The sequence below is a fragment of the Chamaea fasciata genome, unplaced genomic scaffold (assembly GCF_029207755.1).
Source record: "Chamaea fasciata isolate MVZ Bird 193981 ecotype frontalis unplaced genomic scaffold, bChaFas1.0.hap1 SCAF_3, whole genome shotgun sequence".
Taxonomy (NCBI): Eukaryota; Metazoa; Chordata; class Aves; order Passeriformes; family Sylviidae; genus Chamaea; species Chamaea fasciata.
In genome coordinates, this window is record NW_027094088.1 from 10,472,886 (window position 1) to 10,488,729 (window position 15,844).

Below are 15,844 nucleotides of genomic sequence, written 5' to 3' on the forward strand. Positions count from 1 at the left end.
TATATTGGTGTTTATTTGAAGTTCATTGTGATAAGTATCCATTGTCCATGGTGGTGGCAGTAGTGTCCGAGTAGAGCGTGGTGCAGGGTGGGTTTGTCACGGTCCCTTTTCTTTCTCTGCAGTGTGAAGGAGTTGCTCAGGGCCAGCTCCAGTGTCCCAGGGAGCTCCGGAGGGTGTCGGGGTTCTTGGATTTTTGAGATAGGAATCATTGATGCCATTTTAAGTTTGAAGGAACTAAGTCCCAATAATCTTTTCAGGTCAACGTGTTGATTCTGATTTAAGAGTTGGACATTGAAAACTTGCATACAAATTTATTTGAGATGCAAATTTAAAATTAACGGCATCTTGACCATTGAAAAATAGAAATTCATGCATTAGTATTTCAGTTTACAGTAAAATACAGTGTTACTTCTGAGTATTTTATACAGGAAGCCAGACCATATAAACATACAAACCGTAAGTAAGTGTTTTCCTGACAGACACTACTGCTTGAAGAGATTTCTCACATCACTGTTAATTAATTCATTCTGTCACACAACTGGTTTTATTTGGGATACAATCAACATGGAAGGAAGGCAGACATGAATGGTTACAACATAGGCAGAGGTGCTCACTGCTGGCACCACCTGACAGAACAGGATTTGATCCCGAAGGTTTCTTTAAAAAAAAGACTGCATAGGGACCCGTACTGTGTATCTGACAAACTGCTCTGCTGTATAGTCATATAAGGCATTAATAAATTCAATTATAAAAAAAAAGTGATTCTTTGAGGTTGCTGAAGCACTTTGTGTGTTAAACAGACAGGAATCCACTCCTTTAATGGGATGTTTTTTGCTACTTCTCTATGCAGTGGGCAGCAGAAATGGACTGGCAGGAAGGTTCCACAGTTCAAAATCCTGTTGTCCTGAACTGGGACTAAAGCACTTTTGCTTTTCAGAAACTAAATGTAAGTCTAAGTGTTTTATTTTGGCCTTTATTTCTTTTAAGTAAGAAAGGTAATTTCAAAATATGGATGTTGTTCCATGCCCAGAATCTTAAATATCTTAAATACATATTTTGACATTGCCCAGATTTGCTATTCCTTTTTAGATTTTCTCCAGTTCCACTGTCCTTTGAGTTTTTGGTTTTGACAAAATGTTCTAATGGTGAAGGGCTTGAGTTGCCTTTTGGGAATATCTGTGGTTCCACTTCCCCACAGAGGCAGCTCTCCTTTAATCTCAGCTGTCCCCCAGGCCAGGACAAGGGGCTCTGAGGGGTGAGGGAGAAGTGGGGATAGGGAGAGGAGCCCAGAGTCAGCCAGGATGAGCTTTTCCCAAAAACAAAGCTGCATTTCCTGGTACCAGGGGATTTATGTTCTGCTTACAAGCAGCATGTACTGGCTGGAGGGCACACATAGCCCTGCTATAGGGACATTCCAGGGATTCCTTTGGAGGCTTAGGATGCCCCTCCAGAATAGGAAGTAGGGATTGATGGAGGCTTTCCCACCAGGCTGAGATTCTGGCTGGCCACTGCCTCTAGGAGTGTACAGCACATGGGGAGCATGCAGGAACACTTGGGGAATCACTCCCTCAGTCTTGGTGTTAAAATGTCTTGAACCAAGTCTGTCCAAACCCTCCTTCTCTCACTCACTGTTGGAGTTCAGCTTCCACTGCTGGCTGCAGGAGCAGCTGCCCAGGAGCTGGAAGGCCGTCCCTTTGGCCTTCTGACAGCACAGAGCCGCTCGCTGTTGGAAACAGTGGGGCATTCACTTGTGAAGGTATTAAAAACCCAAAGCAGAAAACGGGGATAATCTAAGTACTCAGCTGGAAAAGGTGAGAATGGTTTAGCCTTCCTCTGGGTGAGAGTCATAGCACCGTGTGTGGAAAGCAGGTGGGGGAAGGCAAGGCTGCAGCCCAAACTACTAGAAAATTATTCCAAGGCACTTCATGGATAGAAAATTCTGCCAAATACATATATTTAAAAATAAAATGGACTTTAAAAAAAGGATACTTTGCTCCTTCAATTAATGAAAGCTGAAGGGTGACCTCCCCCCTCCCCATCCTGCTCATTAAATGCTCCCAGCTTTACTGAGTGCACCAAATTGGAGTTTTAAGTAGGTGTGGTTTAAACCCACCCACATCTTGAGCTTTGTTCAAGCCACAAATTTGGAAATTATGGGCCCAGCATTTGGTCAGCATTTTTTCCCTTTTCAGACATGGTTTGAAAAACACAGTATTAGGCAAAAGCAGCTTTGTGAGTGAACTGTTCATCCCTTTGGGATCCCCAGATTACCCTTCAAACCTCAGCTTCCTTCACAAGGGCGTCAGGCTTTCCAATGCCAGCTCCCATTCCCTCTTGGTAAATTGGGATGAGTGATCTGAAAATGTCAGCCTGCAACAGGGCTGGGATTCCTGCAGCTGGAGGGGCATTCCCAGCTGTCCTGGCCAGCACAGGGGCAGGACAGCAGCAGCCAGAGGCTCCTCAGAGGCAGCGCCACACGAACACACTGTGGAGACAGGAGGGAGAGCTGAGATTGGCTTTTGGCACAGTCCAATGAGACAGGAGTGGAGAATAAACACATGAGGTGTGTGAAGTACAGACCTTGCATGTGTGTGTAATACACTCTCTGCACAGTGCTGCTCTGTCAGTGTATAATGCAATGTGTGTGCACTGTATATGTGCATGTCTGCAATGTGAGCATTGTATGTGTACTGTGCATTGCGTGCACAGTTTGTGTCTCTGTGTATGACTATGTGCAGTGTGTGTGTGTGTACTGTGGGCAGTGTCCGTGCAACTGTGTATGTGTGTGCCTGAGTGTGTCTTTGTGCGTCTGTGTGTGTATCCATGGCTGCTGTGTGTGCACACTGTTTGTGCAGTGTGTGTGTGGGATGTCTGTGTGGGTCACGTTAGTGTGGCTGTGCCCGTGTGTGTGACTGCCCCAGACCCAGCCACAGTTACCTGCAGTCGTCCCCTCCGGTGCTCACCACGAACTTGTCGTCATGCGAGAAGCGGATGTTGGTGACATGCGCCGAGTGCCCGAAGTACCGCTTATGTTTGGCCTGTGGGACAGGACAGCAGCTCAGGGATGGCACCAGGCAAAGCTCTGTGCCCACAGCAATCCTGACCCCGAGGCCTTTTCACTCCCTGGGAGCTGCCCGTGGATGGACCATGCTTTTTGGATACTGTAGGAGCTTCTTGAGGATGGACCACGCTGGTTGGGTGCTGTAACACTGAGTGCTGAGGGGTTTGGGAAAAGCAAAAGCTGCTTTTCAAAAGGTGAAAATAAAACAGGCACTTACAAATTTCTCCATGCATGGGAAGTCAAACAGCTTGACCAGCCCGAAGTCATCTCCAGTGACTATGTTCAGGCCAGCATGGGTCACACAGGCGCAGTTGACATCTGCTTTATCTGCATTTCGTGGCCAGATTCCAATGACTTCGTCTCCAAGAATGCTGTTCCAAAATCAAAGTAAATAAAATGCATTAGACCGCTAGACTTAACCTGCTGCTGCTCTTCCACAGGGTGCAGAGCCAACACAGGTCAGTAATAAAAAATTGCTGTATTTAAAATAAAATGGTCCCCTCTAAATGATTGCCCTGAGCTCATCATGGAGACCATCACACTAACACATCATTTTTATGTGATTCTTAAGTAATCTCTATCCATTAATCCGTAGGTTTATTTCCTATGAAACCACTGGCATCATTGTACAACAGCAACTTGTGGCCACTGTGGCTCTGTGACAGCTCCTGGTGTAATTAACAGCACTAATTACTACAGACACCAAACAGCCACAGCTGTGAGTAAAACCCCAAGGGTGTCAGATGGAGCTCTGAGGAAGCCGAGCCAGGGTGCACTCACAGGTTTGCCAGGCCCTGGGGACATCTCAGCATTTACACACTCAGACCTGAGACCTGATGCCAGTGCTGGCCCCTGGCCCGACACTCTCCTTGGGTGTTACCTGGTCCACGTGGCCCAGGTGATTTTCTCTATGACTGCAGGGTCTGTGATTTGCTTTCCCAGTGGCACCTCGTGAACTTGACGCTTGTAGGCACCTGTGGATACCTGACAGTGGGAAAAGGAAAAACCTGGAAACTCTGCTATATATACATAATTTTCTTTAAGATGTCCATCAGTCTCACCAGGTTTCACCAGGAATTAAACATCTAGGGTAACATTATTCTTTTTTCCTTATTATCTGGAATTCATTATGTGCCATATAAAGGAATAACAACATTACAGTATGATGATGGAAGATGTTCACATGCAGAGATGACAGATTTTCTTTCACTTCTATACTTTATCTGAACCTAATTTTACTATATCAGAAACATTTCTGAAGGAAACCTCTTCAAATTAAAAATTTTATTAAAACAAATTAACCCAGCTCTCACACACATCCCAGCCTCAGGGAGGAAGAGAACTGCTTTGCTATGGTGATAATCCACAATTTCTTTATCAGCATTGTACCAGTTCCATTGACCTGGGATAATGCTTTGCCGTTACACAGCTTGAACCTCCATCTCGTTATGGTGGTACAATAAACCCGAGCACTCCGAGGGCTATCCCAGACATACCTGGATGTACCTGCTGTCTGCAGAGAAGTCCATCTGTATGACAAAACTGGCAATGTCCTTGCAGTAGCCAATTCGGTTTAGGGTTGTGCCTTGAGTGAGATCATAAAAATCCACAGTATGTTCTTGTGAGCCCACTGCCAAAAACCTGTTATCTGGGCTGATCCTAGACAATAAACATAGAGTGGGGATGTCACTGGCTGTTTTGGTGCAAGATTTGCTTCTCATACTAACATGACAGTAACTTTTTTTAACAGAAAACACAAAAACCTTTCTATTAACAGCAAGACTGAACCCAAACCCTTGATGCTTAAGAGAAGATGAAGACTCAGGACATCTCTGACAGAGGACAGGGTTAGATGGAATACTGGGAAAGAATTGTTGCCTGTGAGGGTGGTGAGGCCCAGGCACAGGTTCCCCAGAGAAGCTGTGGCTGTCCCACCACTGGAAGTATCCAAAGCCAGGTTGGATATTGGGGCTTGGAGCAACCTGGGATAGTGGAAGGTGTCCCTGCCTATGGCAGGGGATGGGACTGGATGAGCTTTAAGGTCCCTTCCAACCCAGAACATTCCGTAACTCTATATTGTTTGTGGTTAAATGATGTTTATATTGCTCTCGAATAAAGCCACAGCACAGTGTGCAGAGTGACACTAATCCTCTGGGATTCAGCAACAGGAACTGCAGTTTGGAAAATTAATTCCCATAATTACAGCTGTGCAGCGTGGCTGTAACTGAATTAAAACATCACCACAGTGCCCTTCAGCAGCTCACACAGGTTTCAACAAACACAGACTTACAAAACTTCTGCAAATCCACTTGGCACTCAATAGCCACTTCTTTGAGTCACGGCTGCATGTCTTGAGCACCTCCTACCTGATGTCCTGAATTGCAGACTTCCTGTCCCGCTTCTTGCCCCAGACCTTAAGGCTGTTGACCAGCAGGACGATGAACTCTCCATTCCGCATGCCGATGGCCACCATCTCGCCGTCGGGGCTGTACGCAGCGCAGCACGCGGGGTGCCCCAGGCTCACCTTGTTCACCAGCTTCTGCAGGGACACAATGCAACAGGCTCACACCTCCCCAGCACACAGACAGCTTCCAAACACGAAGTATAAAACTTGCTTAATTAAAAACAAATTGTCTCTGTTTCCCTCTAAACATAAACCTGAAATGTCACACCGAGACTCGCATCCCACCAGGCATACGTCGCTAAGCAGACTTCAAAATAGGTATGTGATTTGGATGGGGGGTTCATGTTTGCATTATTTTGTAGACTGAAATCCAGTTACACACCAGAAAAAGGACTATTTAGCAGAACAAGCTGAAAAATCTATTTCCTAACTTGTTTCAAAGGTGATTTTGACATCTTCAACAACTGCTGATTGGCACAGAGTTTTCCCATTTCATTTGATATGCGGAAACGTCCTAGAAAGCTCTTACATTTTCACCTAGCTGGTTGTATTTATAATATTTTCCTCATTAAAACTTATTCCTTATAGCTCAGGTAAGAAGCTTTTGAAAAGGTTTATGCTGGCCAAAACGATCAGAAATCTTTTTTTTTTTAATGATTTATTTGTTGTTTTTAAAAATTGTTGTCATTAGTCAATTTGACTTGGAAAAATCCCTGAAGCAACACGCTGAGTTCCAAAGGAAGGCTCTGAAGAGGAGGGAGCAGTGCCTGCCAGGAAGGCAGAATGATGGGGCTGGGGCTGTGTGTGTGTGATAGCACAGTCTGCGTCACCCAGACTGGCAGTGTGAAAATAAAATGTTTCCTTGATCCCCCAGCCTGCAGATTTAGATCAAACTAAGCAATGCCCAACAAGAGGCAGTCCATGGGCAGGTGTGCTGGTGAATCCCTGCATTCCTCTGGGAGTGCTGGCTGTGGGACAGCGCAGCACCTCTCCCACACCAAGGATTTGCCTTCGTGCTCACAGCAAGGAAAGAACTGGGGCCAAACAAGAGAAAAACCTGCTCAGGACAGTCAAAACCCTGCTCTCATTCCAGGGCTGCTCAAAGGCACAGCTGGAAAAATGGATGCTTGGATAAAACATTCATTTTTAATCACACACTTTTATGTTCACAGTACTCACTTTGTCCGACAGGTCCCATATCCTGGCTGTTCCGTCATTGCTTGCAGAGATAAATATGTCTTTGGTGGGGTGAGTTGCCAAGCCCCAGATTTCCCCTTCCATGTGACAGTCAATTAACAAGTTTGAAGCAGCATTTTTTTCTCCTACTTCAAGAATTTCTCCATCTTTTGTTCCCACTAAGATTTTCCCCTGTTTGTAGCCAAAGAAAAGGAGTGGAGAGAGGTGGTCAGCGTAATAGTGACTGCCATAGTTCAAACTGCCAAGGTTTCCTTGGCAAATACTTGGGAAAAGCATAAACAGATTAAGTTTGTAATTGGTTAATGGCTACTTGATTGGAAATACAAGACGTTCCTCACTGGTGTTGTTAACAAAGAATGTGTCAGATTCCTGGGCAAAATGAAAGAGAGCATCCCTGGAGCGCTCAGAGGGACACGCCCCATCCTGTGCAGCATCACTGCTGCTTTCTCATTTACAATTTAAACACATGCAAGGGTGACTGCAGCAAGTCAAATTACTCTGTTATATCTGCTGTGTTCCGCTTTACCAGAACTCACAGTCTCCCAGTAACTCCCAGTGGGGGTTTTGTGGCTTTAAAGAACAAACAGAAGCTCAGGGAAGCAGTTGAGCTGTGCCCTCTGCCCCAGGCCACTTCTCACCTTGCCCCGGCACACAGAGCGCACACACTCGATGAGCTGCCCGGTCTCCAGCTGGAAGGCTCGGCACCGCTTCATCTCCTGGTCCCACAGCTTCACTGCTCCCCCCTCCTTCGTACTGCAAAGGAGGCCTGGTGTCACCTGGAGGCTCCTTTACATGTGGAAAACCCACCAGTATTTTTCTGCTTAAATCACAAAACATACATTGACCCACCCTGCACTCTATATCAAGAAACCTCATTATGGTGCAATGGGAAGTAAATAATAAACAATTAAATGCTTTCACACTTCATACTTTAAACAGCACCACAATTTGTACAGATCAAGCTGTACTCTTGCCACTTATCTCAAATCTCTGTTTCTTGTGGTAATCCCAAGACCTGCAGCATTTCTACCGGGAGAGGCTGTCTATAGTTTGACAGAACTAACACATGAAGAAAACTCCACTTATGGCAGGAGCTCAGGCAACAAGAGCTTATCCAGGTGTTTGGATCAATACCAAAGAGGTTCAGCATAACACGTGCCACTGTGACCCTCAAGTATCCTCCTTTAGTCCTTCACTTACTGAGCCACCTGGGCAGGTTATGCGAAGTTGAGAGTGAAACTGCTACAGCACAGAGACAGTTTATCTCTGGGGTGCTGGATAAATAATGAAAACAAAAACCACACAAGAGAGACAGAAGTTGGGCGCCTTAGGAAGATCCTGTGTCTTACGGCCTCTCCTTCCCTCCAGTAACAATGAGCCCGTCCCGCAGAGTCGTGTACATGGTGAACACTGGTCCCGTGTGAGCCTTGGCCACCAGCCTGACCAGGAAATGATCCTTCCACACGTAGACATCGCCATTTATGGCACCAGTGAACGTGAGGTTATTCTGCAACAGACAGCAGCAACCTCAGATACAACAGACACCTTGACATTTTTTTTCAGCTTCAAGTAAAATTCTTTAAATTAAATTAAAAAGTCCTTAATGACCACACTGGATTGTCACCATTGGTGGTATCACTGGCATGTGTCACGCCAAACACCATTAGCAGAAAAAAATGATACGTGGAACAAGAGATCGCAGTTTAAGTTAAACAGACAAATAACCAGCAAAGTGGGAAGAAAAAAAAAATTAAAAAAAAAAAAGAAGAAAAAAAAAAAGAAGAGAAAAAAAAGGCTCCAGGGTAGCAGGTGTGCACAGAACTTAATAGTAGGCATTCACCCAGTTGTGCTCAGGAAATTCAGGGAAGGATCTCAAGGTGCACAGGTTTTAAATCCACATTTCACTAACAAACACTGGGTTGGATTTCAGCAAAGAAAACTGACCCTTGCAGGTTTAATATAAAGGTAATGTAAAATGCTGTAACAGGTAATTTGAACTCACTGCTCCGAAGGCAACAGAGAGCATGGTTTGCATTTTGGCATCTTCCATGGAACCAATTACTCCTTTCTTGTAGAGCAAAGCGCTGCCAGCCAAGGTCCAGAACTTCATGTGTTTGACCCCCACAGACACAAATTGAGTATCAGAGTCCGGGCGGAACTCAACAACAAAGATCCTCTCCAGGTGTCCTCCCCTGCTGGCAACTTTAGCCCCTGATTTAATGAGGAAAGGATAAAAACAAAGCTGAATTTATCTGAGAAATTATGTTCTGATACGATTTTATCAAATAAATTGAGCTGGTGTTGGATAAGAGATCTGTGTCCCAGATGCTGAAAGCTGCAAATCCCAACACTATTTAGTGTATCGAATATCTTAACGCAACTCCCAAAGTCCCTGGTTATTCCACTGCATCCCACAGATTTAGGAAATGCAGATTTAAGGCCTCCATAGCGCAGTCTGTCTCCTGGGTCAGTGAAATAACACAGAAATGTTGGCAATCATCTGGTGAAAAATGCACAGGGACACACTGATGAGCTGAGGCACTTTTCCTTTCCCCTTCACCATTTTCAAAGATAATTCTTTTCTGGAAATGACTTCCCAAAGGCCTATCTCCATTATAGTACTTGAAGTGTTTTAGGAAAGAAAAAGAATAATTTTCCTTAATTTCATGTAATTTTACATTAAGCATCATTCTTTCCTTAATTTCCACTTATATAGGTGTTTAAAACTTATCCTCCTGTTCATATTTTTAGCCCTTTGCCATCTTTAACTGATTAACTGGGATACTCAGAGTGAGGACACAAAAGTCTGAAGGACTTGAAAGGCAAAGCCAGTCATTGTTCTCATCTCTATTAGGCTGAAGGAACCCGATTTCCCCCTGGTTTTCACCTTCTTGCCACCTCCAGACGGTGATGGTGTGTTCTGGGTCGACTCCCACTGACACCAGAAGTTTGCCAGTGGCACTAAAGTTCACATAATTGACCCCTTTGGTGTGGAAGCAGCGCAGCATAGAAAGGGTTTGCTTGCTCATGGCATCCCATATATGAATTGTGGGGGTCGTACCTGTGGGCAGAGAGAGGCAGTAAAAGAGAACTGATTCTGAGAGCTGAGCTTCAGTGCAAACCAGGCATTTTTCAAGAACATTTAACCTGAACAGACATTAGTTGGGGGGTTGGATTTGTTTGAAGATTACCACTACTGGGAAACAAAGAGAAATCAAAATAGCTCGTAAAACACAGAGGGGAATCATTGTAGTCCATGAAGTCAGACAAGTTCTAAAAGAGTAACATAACATTCATGAAAAAGCCTCATGCAAAAGAAATTGCCTGCAGATGTTTCACTTGTATCCATGGTTCACACAGATACAACGAGGCAACATGGAACTTGTACAGGACTCTGCTAGATTCACAAACAAATCACCTTACCTGGGAATTCTGTCATGTCACCTGCATTGTGAGAGCAATGGCAAATGAGGAAGCAGCAAGGGAAAACAATAGGTGAAATAAGTCATGTGACTTGTGCTGCAGTGCCAGCATCAGCACCAGAAGGAAAACAAAATTAAAAACTTGGAAATGGATATGGATTAAATCAACAAAACAAATAAGCAGGAATATTGTTGAACTTTTTTGGGTATATTGGCTTTTATACACAAATACTGCAACAATATTTAGTACTTTTAAGTTCTAAAAATGGTATCTAAAAGAAATGTTAAAGGCATGCAGGTTTTAAAAATTATTAAATTCAAAAGTGAAGTGAATCTCTACTTATACAAAGTATCAAGATCAGACACACTGTTCTCCTGAGGCCTAGGAAAAGGGCCTTTAGCCTTTTCCATGTCACAGAAATCAATGTTTTGCACAGCTCTGGCACCACGTACAGGTTTGGGTGCTCCCTCCACATTCCAGCTGCAGTGACCATGCTCAGGATAGGCAGCAGAGGGTTTGTGTTTGTCACTGTGTTCATTGCTGCCATTCCCTTCCCCCTGTTCAGTGACTCCTGTCCTCAAGTTACAGAGTGTATTCTCCTTCCAGAATGGGCTGAGGAGACATTCTGATCCCATTCTCCTCCATAAAGTTAATTATTCCACCATTAGGCTGAGAGGCAGCAGATCCTTCTCAAGGCTTGAGACAACTCATCTTGCATTCCGCATGCAATGTTTACTCCTGCAGTACTCTCCACGTAAATAATAAACACACAAATACATGTGGTTTCTCAGATGTCCCCTGATATGTGCCCTAACCTCTGCTAGATCTCTGTTTCTGGTCTTTTCTGTACAGATCCTGGATTCCTGCAGAGAAAACGATGCTCAGTGTATTCTCACTGCTAAACAGTGCCTTGGACACAGGAAGGAAAGAAGAAATTCTATAAATCAAGTTATTGAGATGATTAGGCAATTTATCAAAGCTTGCCTTCTGAAACATGATTACACTACAATTAACACTAAAATCCAATCACTCACAATCAGAGACGGAATTGAAACAGTAAGAAAACCCTGGAGCTTACTAACTTCTTCCAAATCAAACAACAAGTAAAATTCCCCCACAGAAAAGCCCCAAATAAATCAGTGCCCTGAAAACTGTGAGTAAAGCTTTGCTGTGGGGTCACGTACCGATCTGGCTGGTGGCCACCACGTTCTTGTACTTGGGGTGCTGGTTCACCGTCAGGCACAGGATGTCATCAGTGTGCTCCAGGTAGAAGCTCTGGCTACCTAATGACATCCAAATAGGATTTCGGTCACCACAGGACTGAGGGAAGAACCACCACAGAAGCACAGACTATTTGGCAGCTTGTTACAACTCTGCAGGGGATGAGGGGCCACTAAAGCTGCCCATGGCTGCTCTGCTCTGATTCCCAGGCACCCTTCCCAAATGCACTATGGACACAACCATCAACACAGAGGTGGATCCAAAAGCAGTATTTGGGAAATTATCTATATATCCAGGGAATCAGCCAAAGAATCAGCCTATAGCCACCAGAACTGCCAATGCAAAACTATCCTAGGGTGACTTCATGATGCTCGTATCCCCAATCATTTGTTTGTGTTGGATATTATGTTCTGTGCCTTTAAGGTTGGTTCTGAGAGAGAAGGAGGGAGAAAGAGAAGCGTGCAGTTCGTTTTCAGGAACTGCTCTCACTCCTCCACATTCTGCTCCTGGACTGTGTTGTCTGCAGCACGGACAGACAGCGGGACAGAGATCTCCTTTGCTTTTAGTTGGTTTTTAGCTAGCTGAGGCAGAGAAGCTCCCTGGACTGGTTGTTTTTCTTTTTTTTTTTTTTCTTTTTCTTGGAACTGTTTAAACCTGTTTTGGACTGAAAACCCAGAAAACACCCGGAGCTCATGCCTGTGGCTCGCATGGGCCCAGGGCGGCATTTTCCAGCGCCGGAGGAGCTGATCAGAGACTGGGAGAGCTGAGCTACAACCCACGGCAAGGACTTTCTCAGTTTTGCCATCTCTCTTCAGAATGGCAAGAGGTTTTGTTGCTTCGTATTATCCATTTTTTATGCTTGTGGATACTTTGCTTGTTAAATAAATAGTTTTTTCCACTTTTCTCCGAGGAAATCTTTTCCCGAACCAGTTGGGGGAGGGGCCGCTTGAGTTTGCTACTCTGGAGGGACCCCATTTGGAGGTTTTCTCCCAAATTTTCCCTAAAGCAGGACAAAAAGCCCAGGCTTCCCAGTGAATTGAGGCAGTGAGTGCAGAAGTGAAGTGGAAGCAAAGCCCTCTCAAGGGAACGGGCCCAGAAAGGGCAGAGGGGGACATCCTTGTTTCCCAGCCCACAGGCTGTCCCAGGACTGGAGTCCCCAAAGGCCACCTGCAGTGGGTTTGTGCTATTTATCAGGATGCAAAATGTGGGAAAGTCACAGGAATTATAAAACATTCAGACTTTTGATTAAAAATATTTTCCTTATAAAGCCATTTTATCTCCAAGTATTGTTTCAAGTGGAATTACCAGTGGAGAGGTTTTGGACAATGCCTGCTGCAGCTGTGTGGAAAATAATGTCAGCACCATCGTTCAGGTAATGGAGGTTGTTGCGACAGTCAAATCCTCTGTATCCAAACACATGGTCTAAAGCCAGCTCCTGGTCCAGAAAAACAAAGAGAACAAGAGCGAAATGAAAGAAAAAATGAGGAGATTTCAGAGACTGGACCACTTAAGGACAGTTCTAAATTACTCAGGTACAAATATCTTGTAGAGGCAACAGAGTAACAAAACAATAATTAGTTATCCCCACTCTGCTCATTTATTGAGGCATAACATTATCAGAGGCTATCAACAACCTTTAATTGGTAAACTAACGCATTGCACTTATATTATTTTCTTTTTTAATTATTCAGAGGGCTATAAATGTTCAGGTTCTGTAAATTTCCATTCCAAACAGATACAACTCACAGAACAGGTTTGATTTTATTGCTCTTCCCATCACAGTTTAATATCTATATAGGGTATCAGATATTTTAAAGAAGCTATCTGCAGAGTTTTCAAAAATCATAAACTACCAAATTCTGACCTTAAAGTCCTTAAAGGAAGCCAGGGCAGGCTATAAGTAACTCTGTAATTAAGACATTAATCAGAGGTGTAATTGCAGCTTACAATAAGCAGTTGCCAAGGAAATTTCCTCCAGGAACCCAGGATGGTTAATGGATTGTTGTTAGAGCTGCCTTGGAGCCCTGAAGCCAGATTTAATGACTGTTCCAAACACAGACACAGCTCACTGGGAACAATCCCAATTAGCCAAAGACCAAGTGTTGCAAATTGTCCACACAGGTCACAGAATATTCCTTGTTCTGCATATCATGAAGGAATTCAAACAAATTGTTTGAGGGAGAAAGGGAAGTTCCAAAGTCAATGAGCAAATTCCATCATTCAAAATCCCACACAGGATTTTTTCTGGGCCAAAGTGCTGGTTCTGCATGTACTTCCCTTGGGATTGAGCAGGGAGCATGGGAATGCATATACTCTGCGATTGTACCTGCCCTTCACTGAGAGACAAGACAGGGACAGATTTCACCCAGAACATGTTACTTTTAAAGAAATTTAAAAGATATTGATCCTGACCTCAACCAGTTTCTTTTTTTTGCTGACATTGTTTTTTTGCAGTTTCTCAGGCTGAGGAGCAGCTCTGCTCACGGGTGGCCTGAAAAGAACATTTAAAAAAGGAGACAATCAATATGTTTGAAGGTAAAATACAACCTTCAAAACCACAGCATGTGTGAGCAGCAAATGGACAGTTATCCCTGTATGAACTTTTTACAGAGTTGTACAATAAACTGATTAAAATCCTGCACTTTTTGATAGAAAGAGTGGCAACACTGATGTAGACTTTGAGGATGAGTGGCAGAACAACCAAACCTTACATCATAAAAAAGACCCCAAACCATAATGACATAAATCCATGGAAAAATCCTTGAATATGAAATGAACATGAATTGGTGCTTTCAGAAATGATCTGAAGTAATTTCTGCAGCTGGCAGTTGACCTCTGCCCAGCCTTCCTTCTCAGAAATGCCATCCCAAAACCTTGACATGACTTCAATAAAGTTTTCTCAAAATCATATTAAAGATAAAATGGTTGAATTTAAATGCACAAGTCATTCATCCAAGGAAATTTGGGAGACTGAGGCCAGCAAAGCTTTTTTATATAACTACAGTTGCTAAAAGTAGTTTAAGAGACAAATGCAGAATACAGGCTCGGACAAAATCTGATGTGAGCAAATGGTCTGTAAGGCCAGATAACCTCTGCTGCTGCTGTTGATCCTGCTGGGAAAAAAGGGACAAAGCTAAGGGGAGCACCTGGAAAGCATTCCCAGAGCTTATGATTCCAGAAAAATGTGACCTTGCTATTACATTCCACACACTGTGAAATTTGTTCCTGTCCTGAGACTGCAACTACCAGTAATTCCCATTTTACAAAAAATTAATTAGAGAAGAACGAAATCCTTTTTGTGTATAGGTAGCTGCTTTTTCTGGAGCTGGATTTTTCATGGAAGATATTAAAGGCACAGTGGGCAGAGCACACTGGGGACTGAGCCCTGTGAGAATGAGCAGCAGGACAACCTGAGCTCTGAGACAGAGCAAAGCTGGAGGTAACCAGTCTAACCCATGTCTCAGGCACAGCAAGAACCAAAAAGCACATCAGCAGGTGACCCCGTGACACAAAGAGAGTGAAAGAGTTACCTTGATCCCCTTGTAAGCAGCAAATAAAGCCAAGCAAGAAACTTAATAGAGTTTAGGAGTCACTTCTGAGCACAAGACTCATGCACAAGCACTTTCAGAGAGCAGCAGTCATTCCTTGGGCACAACACGTGCTATCCAAGCATGCCAGCAAAAACTAAAACAGAAACCAAGGAATGCACAGACGCAGCAACATCACACCCGGCATCCCTGGGCAGACTTGGAGATAAAGATCCTGCAGGATGGAGGGGAAAGGGAAGCTTCATCCAAGCTTCCTGCACAGTTTGCACTGGAGCAGAACAGGATTCCACGGTTGGTTTATTTTCAGGAGCCTGGCAGGGAGGGAACTGGTAGGAAGTTGACAGTGTCCCAGGCGCTGCTGAGATTGCACACAATGGATGATTGATCTCCATCCCAGCTCAGCTGCAATTTAGCCCACAATATCTGTGGGGAGGCCAAGTCACTCCCAGGACAGCCTGTCCTGCCTTGTCCTCAGGGAATAAGTACCTTTATTTCCTCAGAAAGCGGTCACTCAAGTCCCCTGGCGTGGCCCTGGGTGGAGCAGGACCGAGCAGCAGTGCTGTCACCGTCAGGGAAGGGGCAGAGGAAGTCATTACAAAAATTAATTGTCTTACAAAATAATTAATTCATTATTTCATTTCAGCCCAGATTTATGAGGGCTTCTGAGCTGGCACTTAAGAAAATAATTGTTTTCTTGTATGCTTTTTTCCTGGTTTAGTGCTATTTCAAACTGGATCATTTCCACATTTCTTTACCTAGGAATATTAAAGTTTAGGACAAGAGCAAGCCAAAATACTTCATGAAAGCAGGAGAACACTACCACTGTGACATGCTTGATAGTCACCAGATTGTAAGCATGAGGCTTAATTTGGAGACACACACACATATACTTTTATAGATACTTACTCACAGCACACACAAACACAGATGTTGTGTGCATTCATATATACATAGCCATGTATATATACACACGTGTGCATTCACTGCCTT

At 44.0% G+C, this 15,844-nt stretch overlaps 1 protein-coding gene across 2 annotated transcripts in view; it reads right to left on the reverse strand.

Moving 5' to 3' along the window:
- Positions 1-2,375: 2,375 nt before the first annotated feature.
- The window catches only part of EML6 (EMAP like 6), an 86,881-nt gene continuing 73,412 nt past the window's right edge, over positions 2,376-15,844 (reverse strand). Inside the window, exons 29-43 of one of the 2 annotated variants that reach the window (XM_066177936.1) lie at positions 13,719-13,797; positions 12,612-12,741; positions 11,270-11,368; positions 10,086-10,106; positions 9,550-9,723; positions 8,665-8,873; positions 8,012-8,169; positions 7,301-7,415; positions 6,645-6,833; positions 5,428-5,600; positions 4,558-4,720; positions 3,942-4,045; positions 3,279-3,432; positions 2,938-3,038; positions 2,376-2,485 (exon numbers count right to left, since the gene is read on the reverse strand). In XM_066177936.1, coding sequence (XP_066034033.1) covers positions 2,461-2,485; positions 2,938-3,038; positions 3,279-3,432; positions 3,942-4,045; positions 4,558-4,720; positions 5,428-5,600; positions 6,645-6,833; positions 7,301-7,415; positions 8,012-8,169; positions 8,665-8,873; positions 9,550-9,723; positions 10,086-10,106; positions 11,270-11,368; positions 12,612-12,741; positions 13,719-13,797 — 1,894 coding nt within the window. In that variant the 3' untranslated portion in view covers positions 2,376-2,460. The remainder of the gene's footprint in view (positions 2,486-2,937; positions 3,039-3,278; positions 3,433-3,941; positions 4,046-4,557; positions 4,721-5,427; positions 5,601-6,644; positions 6,834-7,300; positions 7,416-8,011; positions 8,170-8,664; positions 8,874-9,549; positions 9,724-10,085; positions 10,107-11,269; positions 11,369-12,611; positions 12,742-13,718; positions 13,798-15,844) is intronic. The other variant, XM_066177937.1, reaches the window with a different exon arrangement.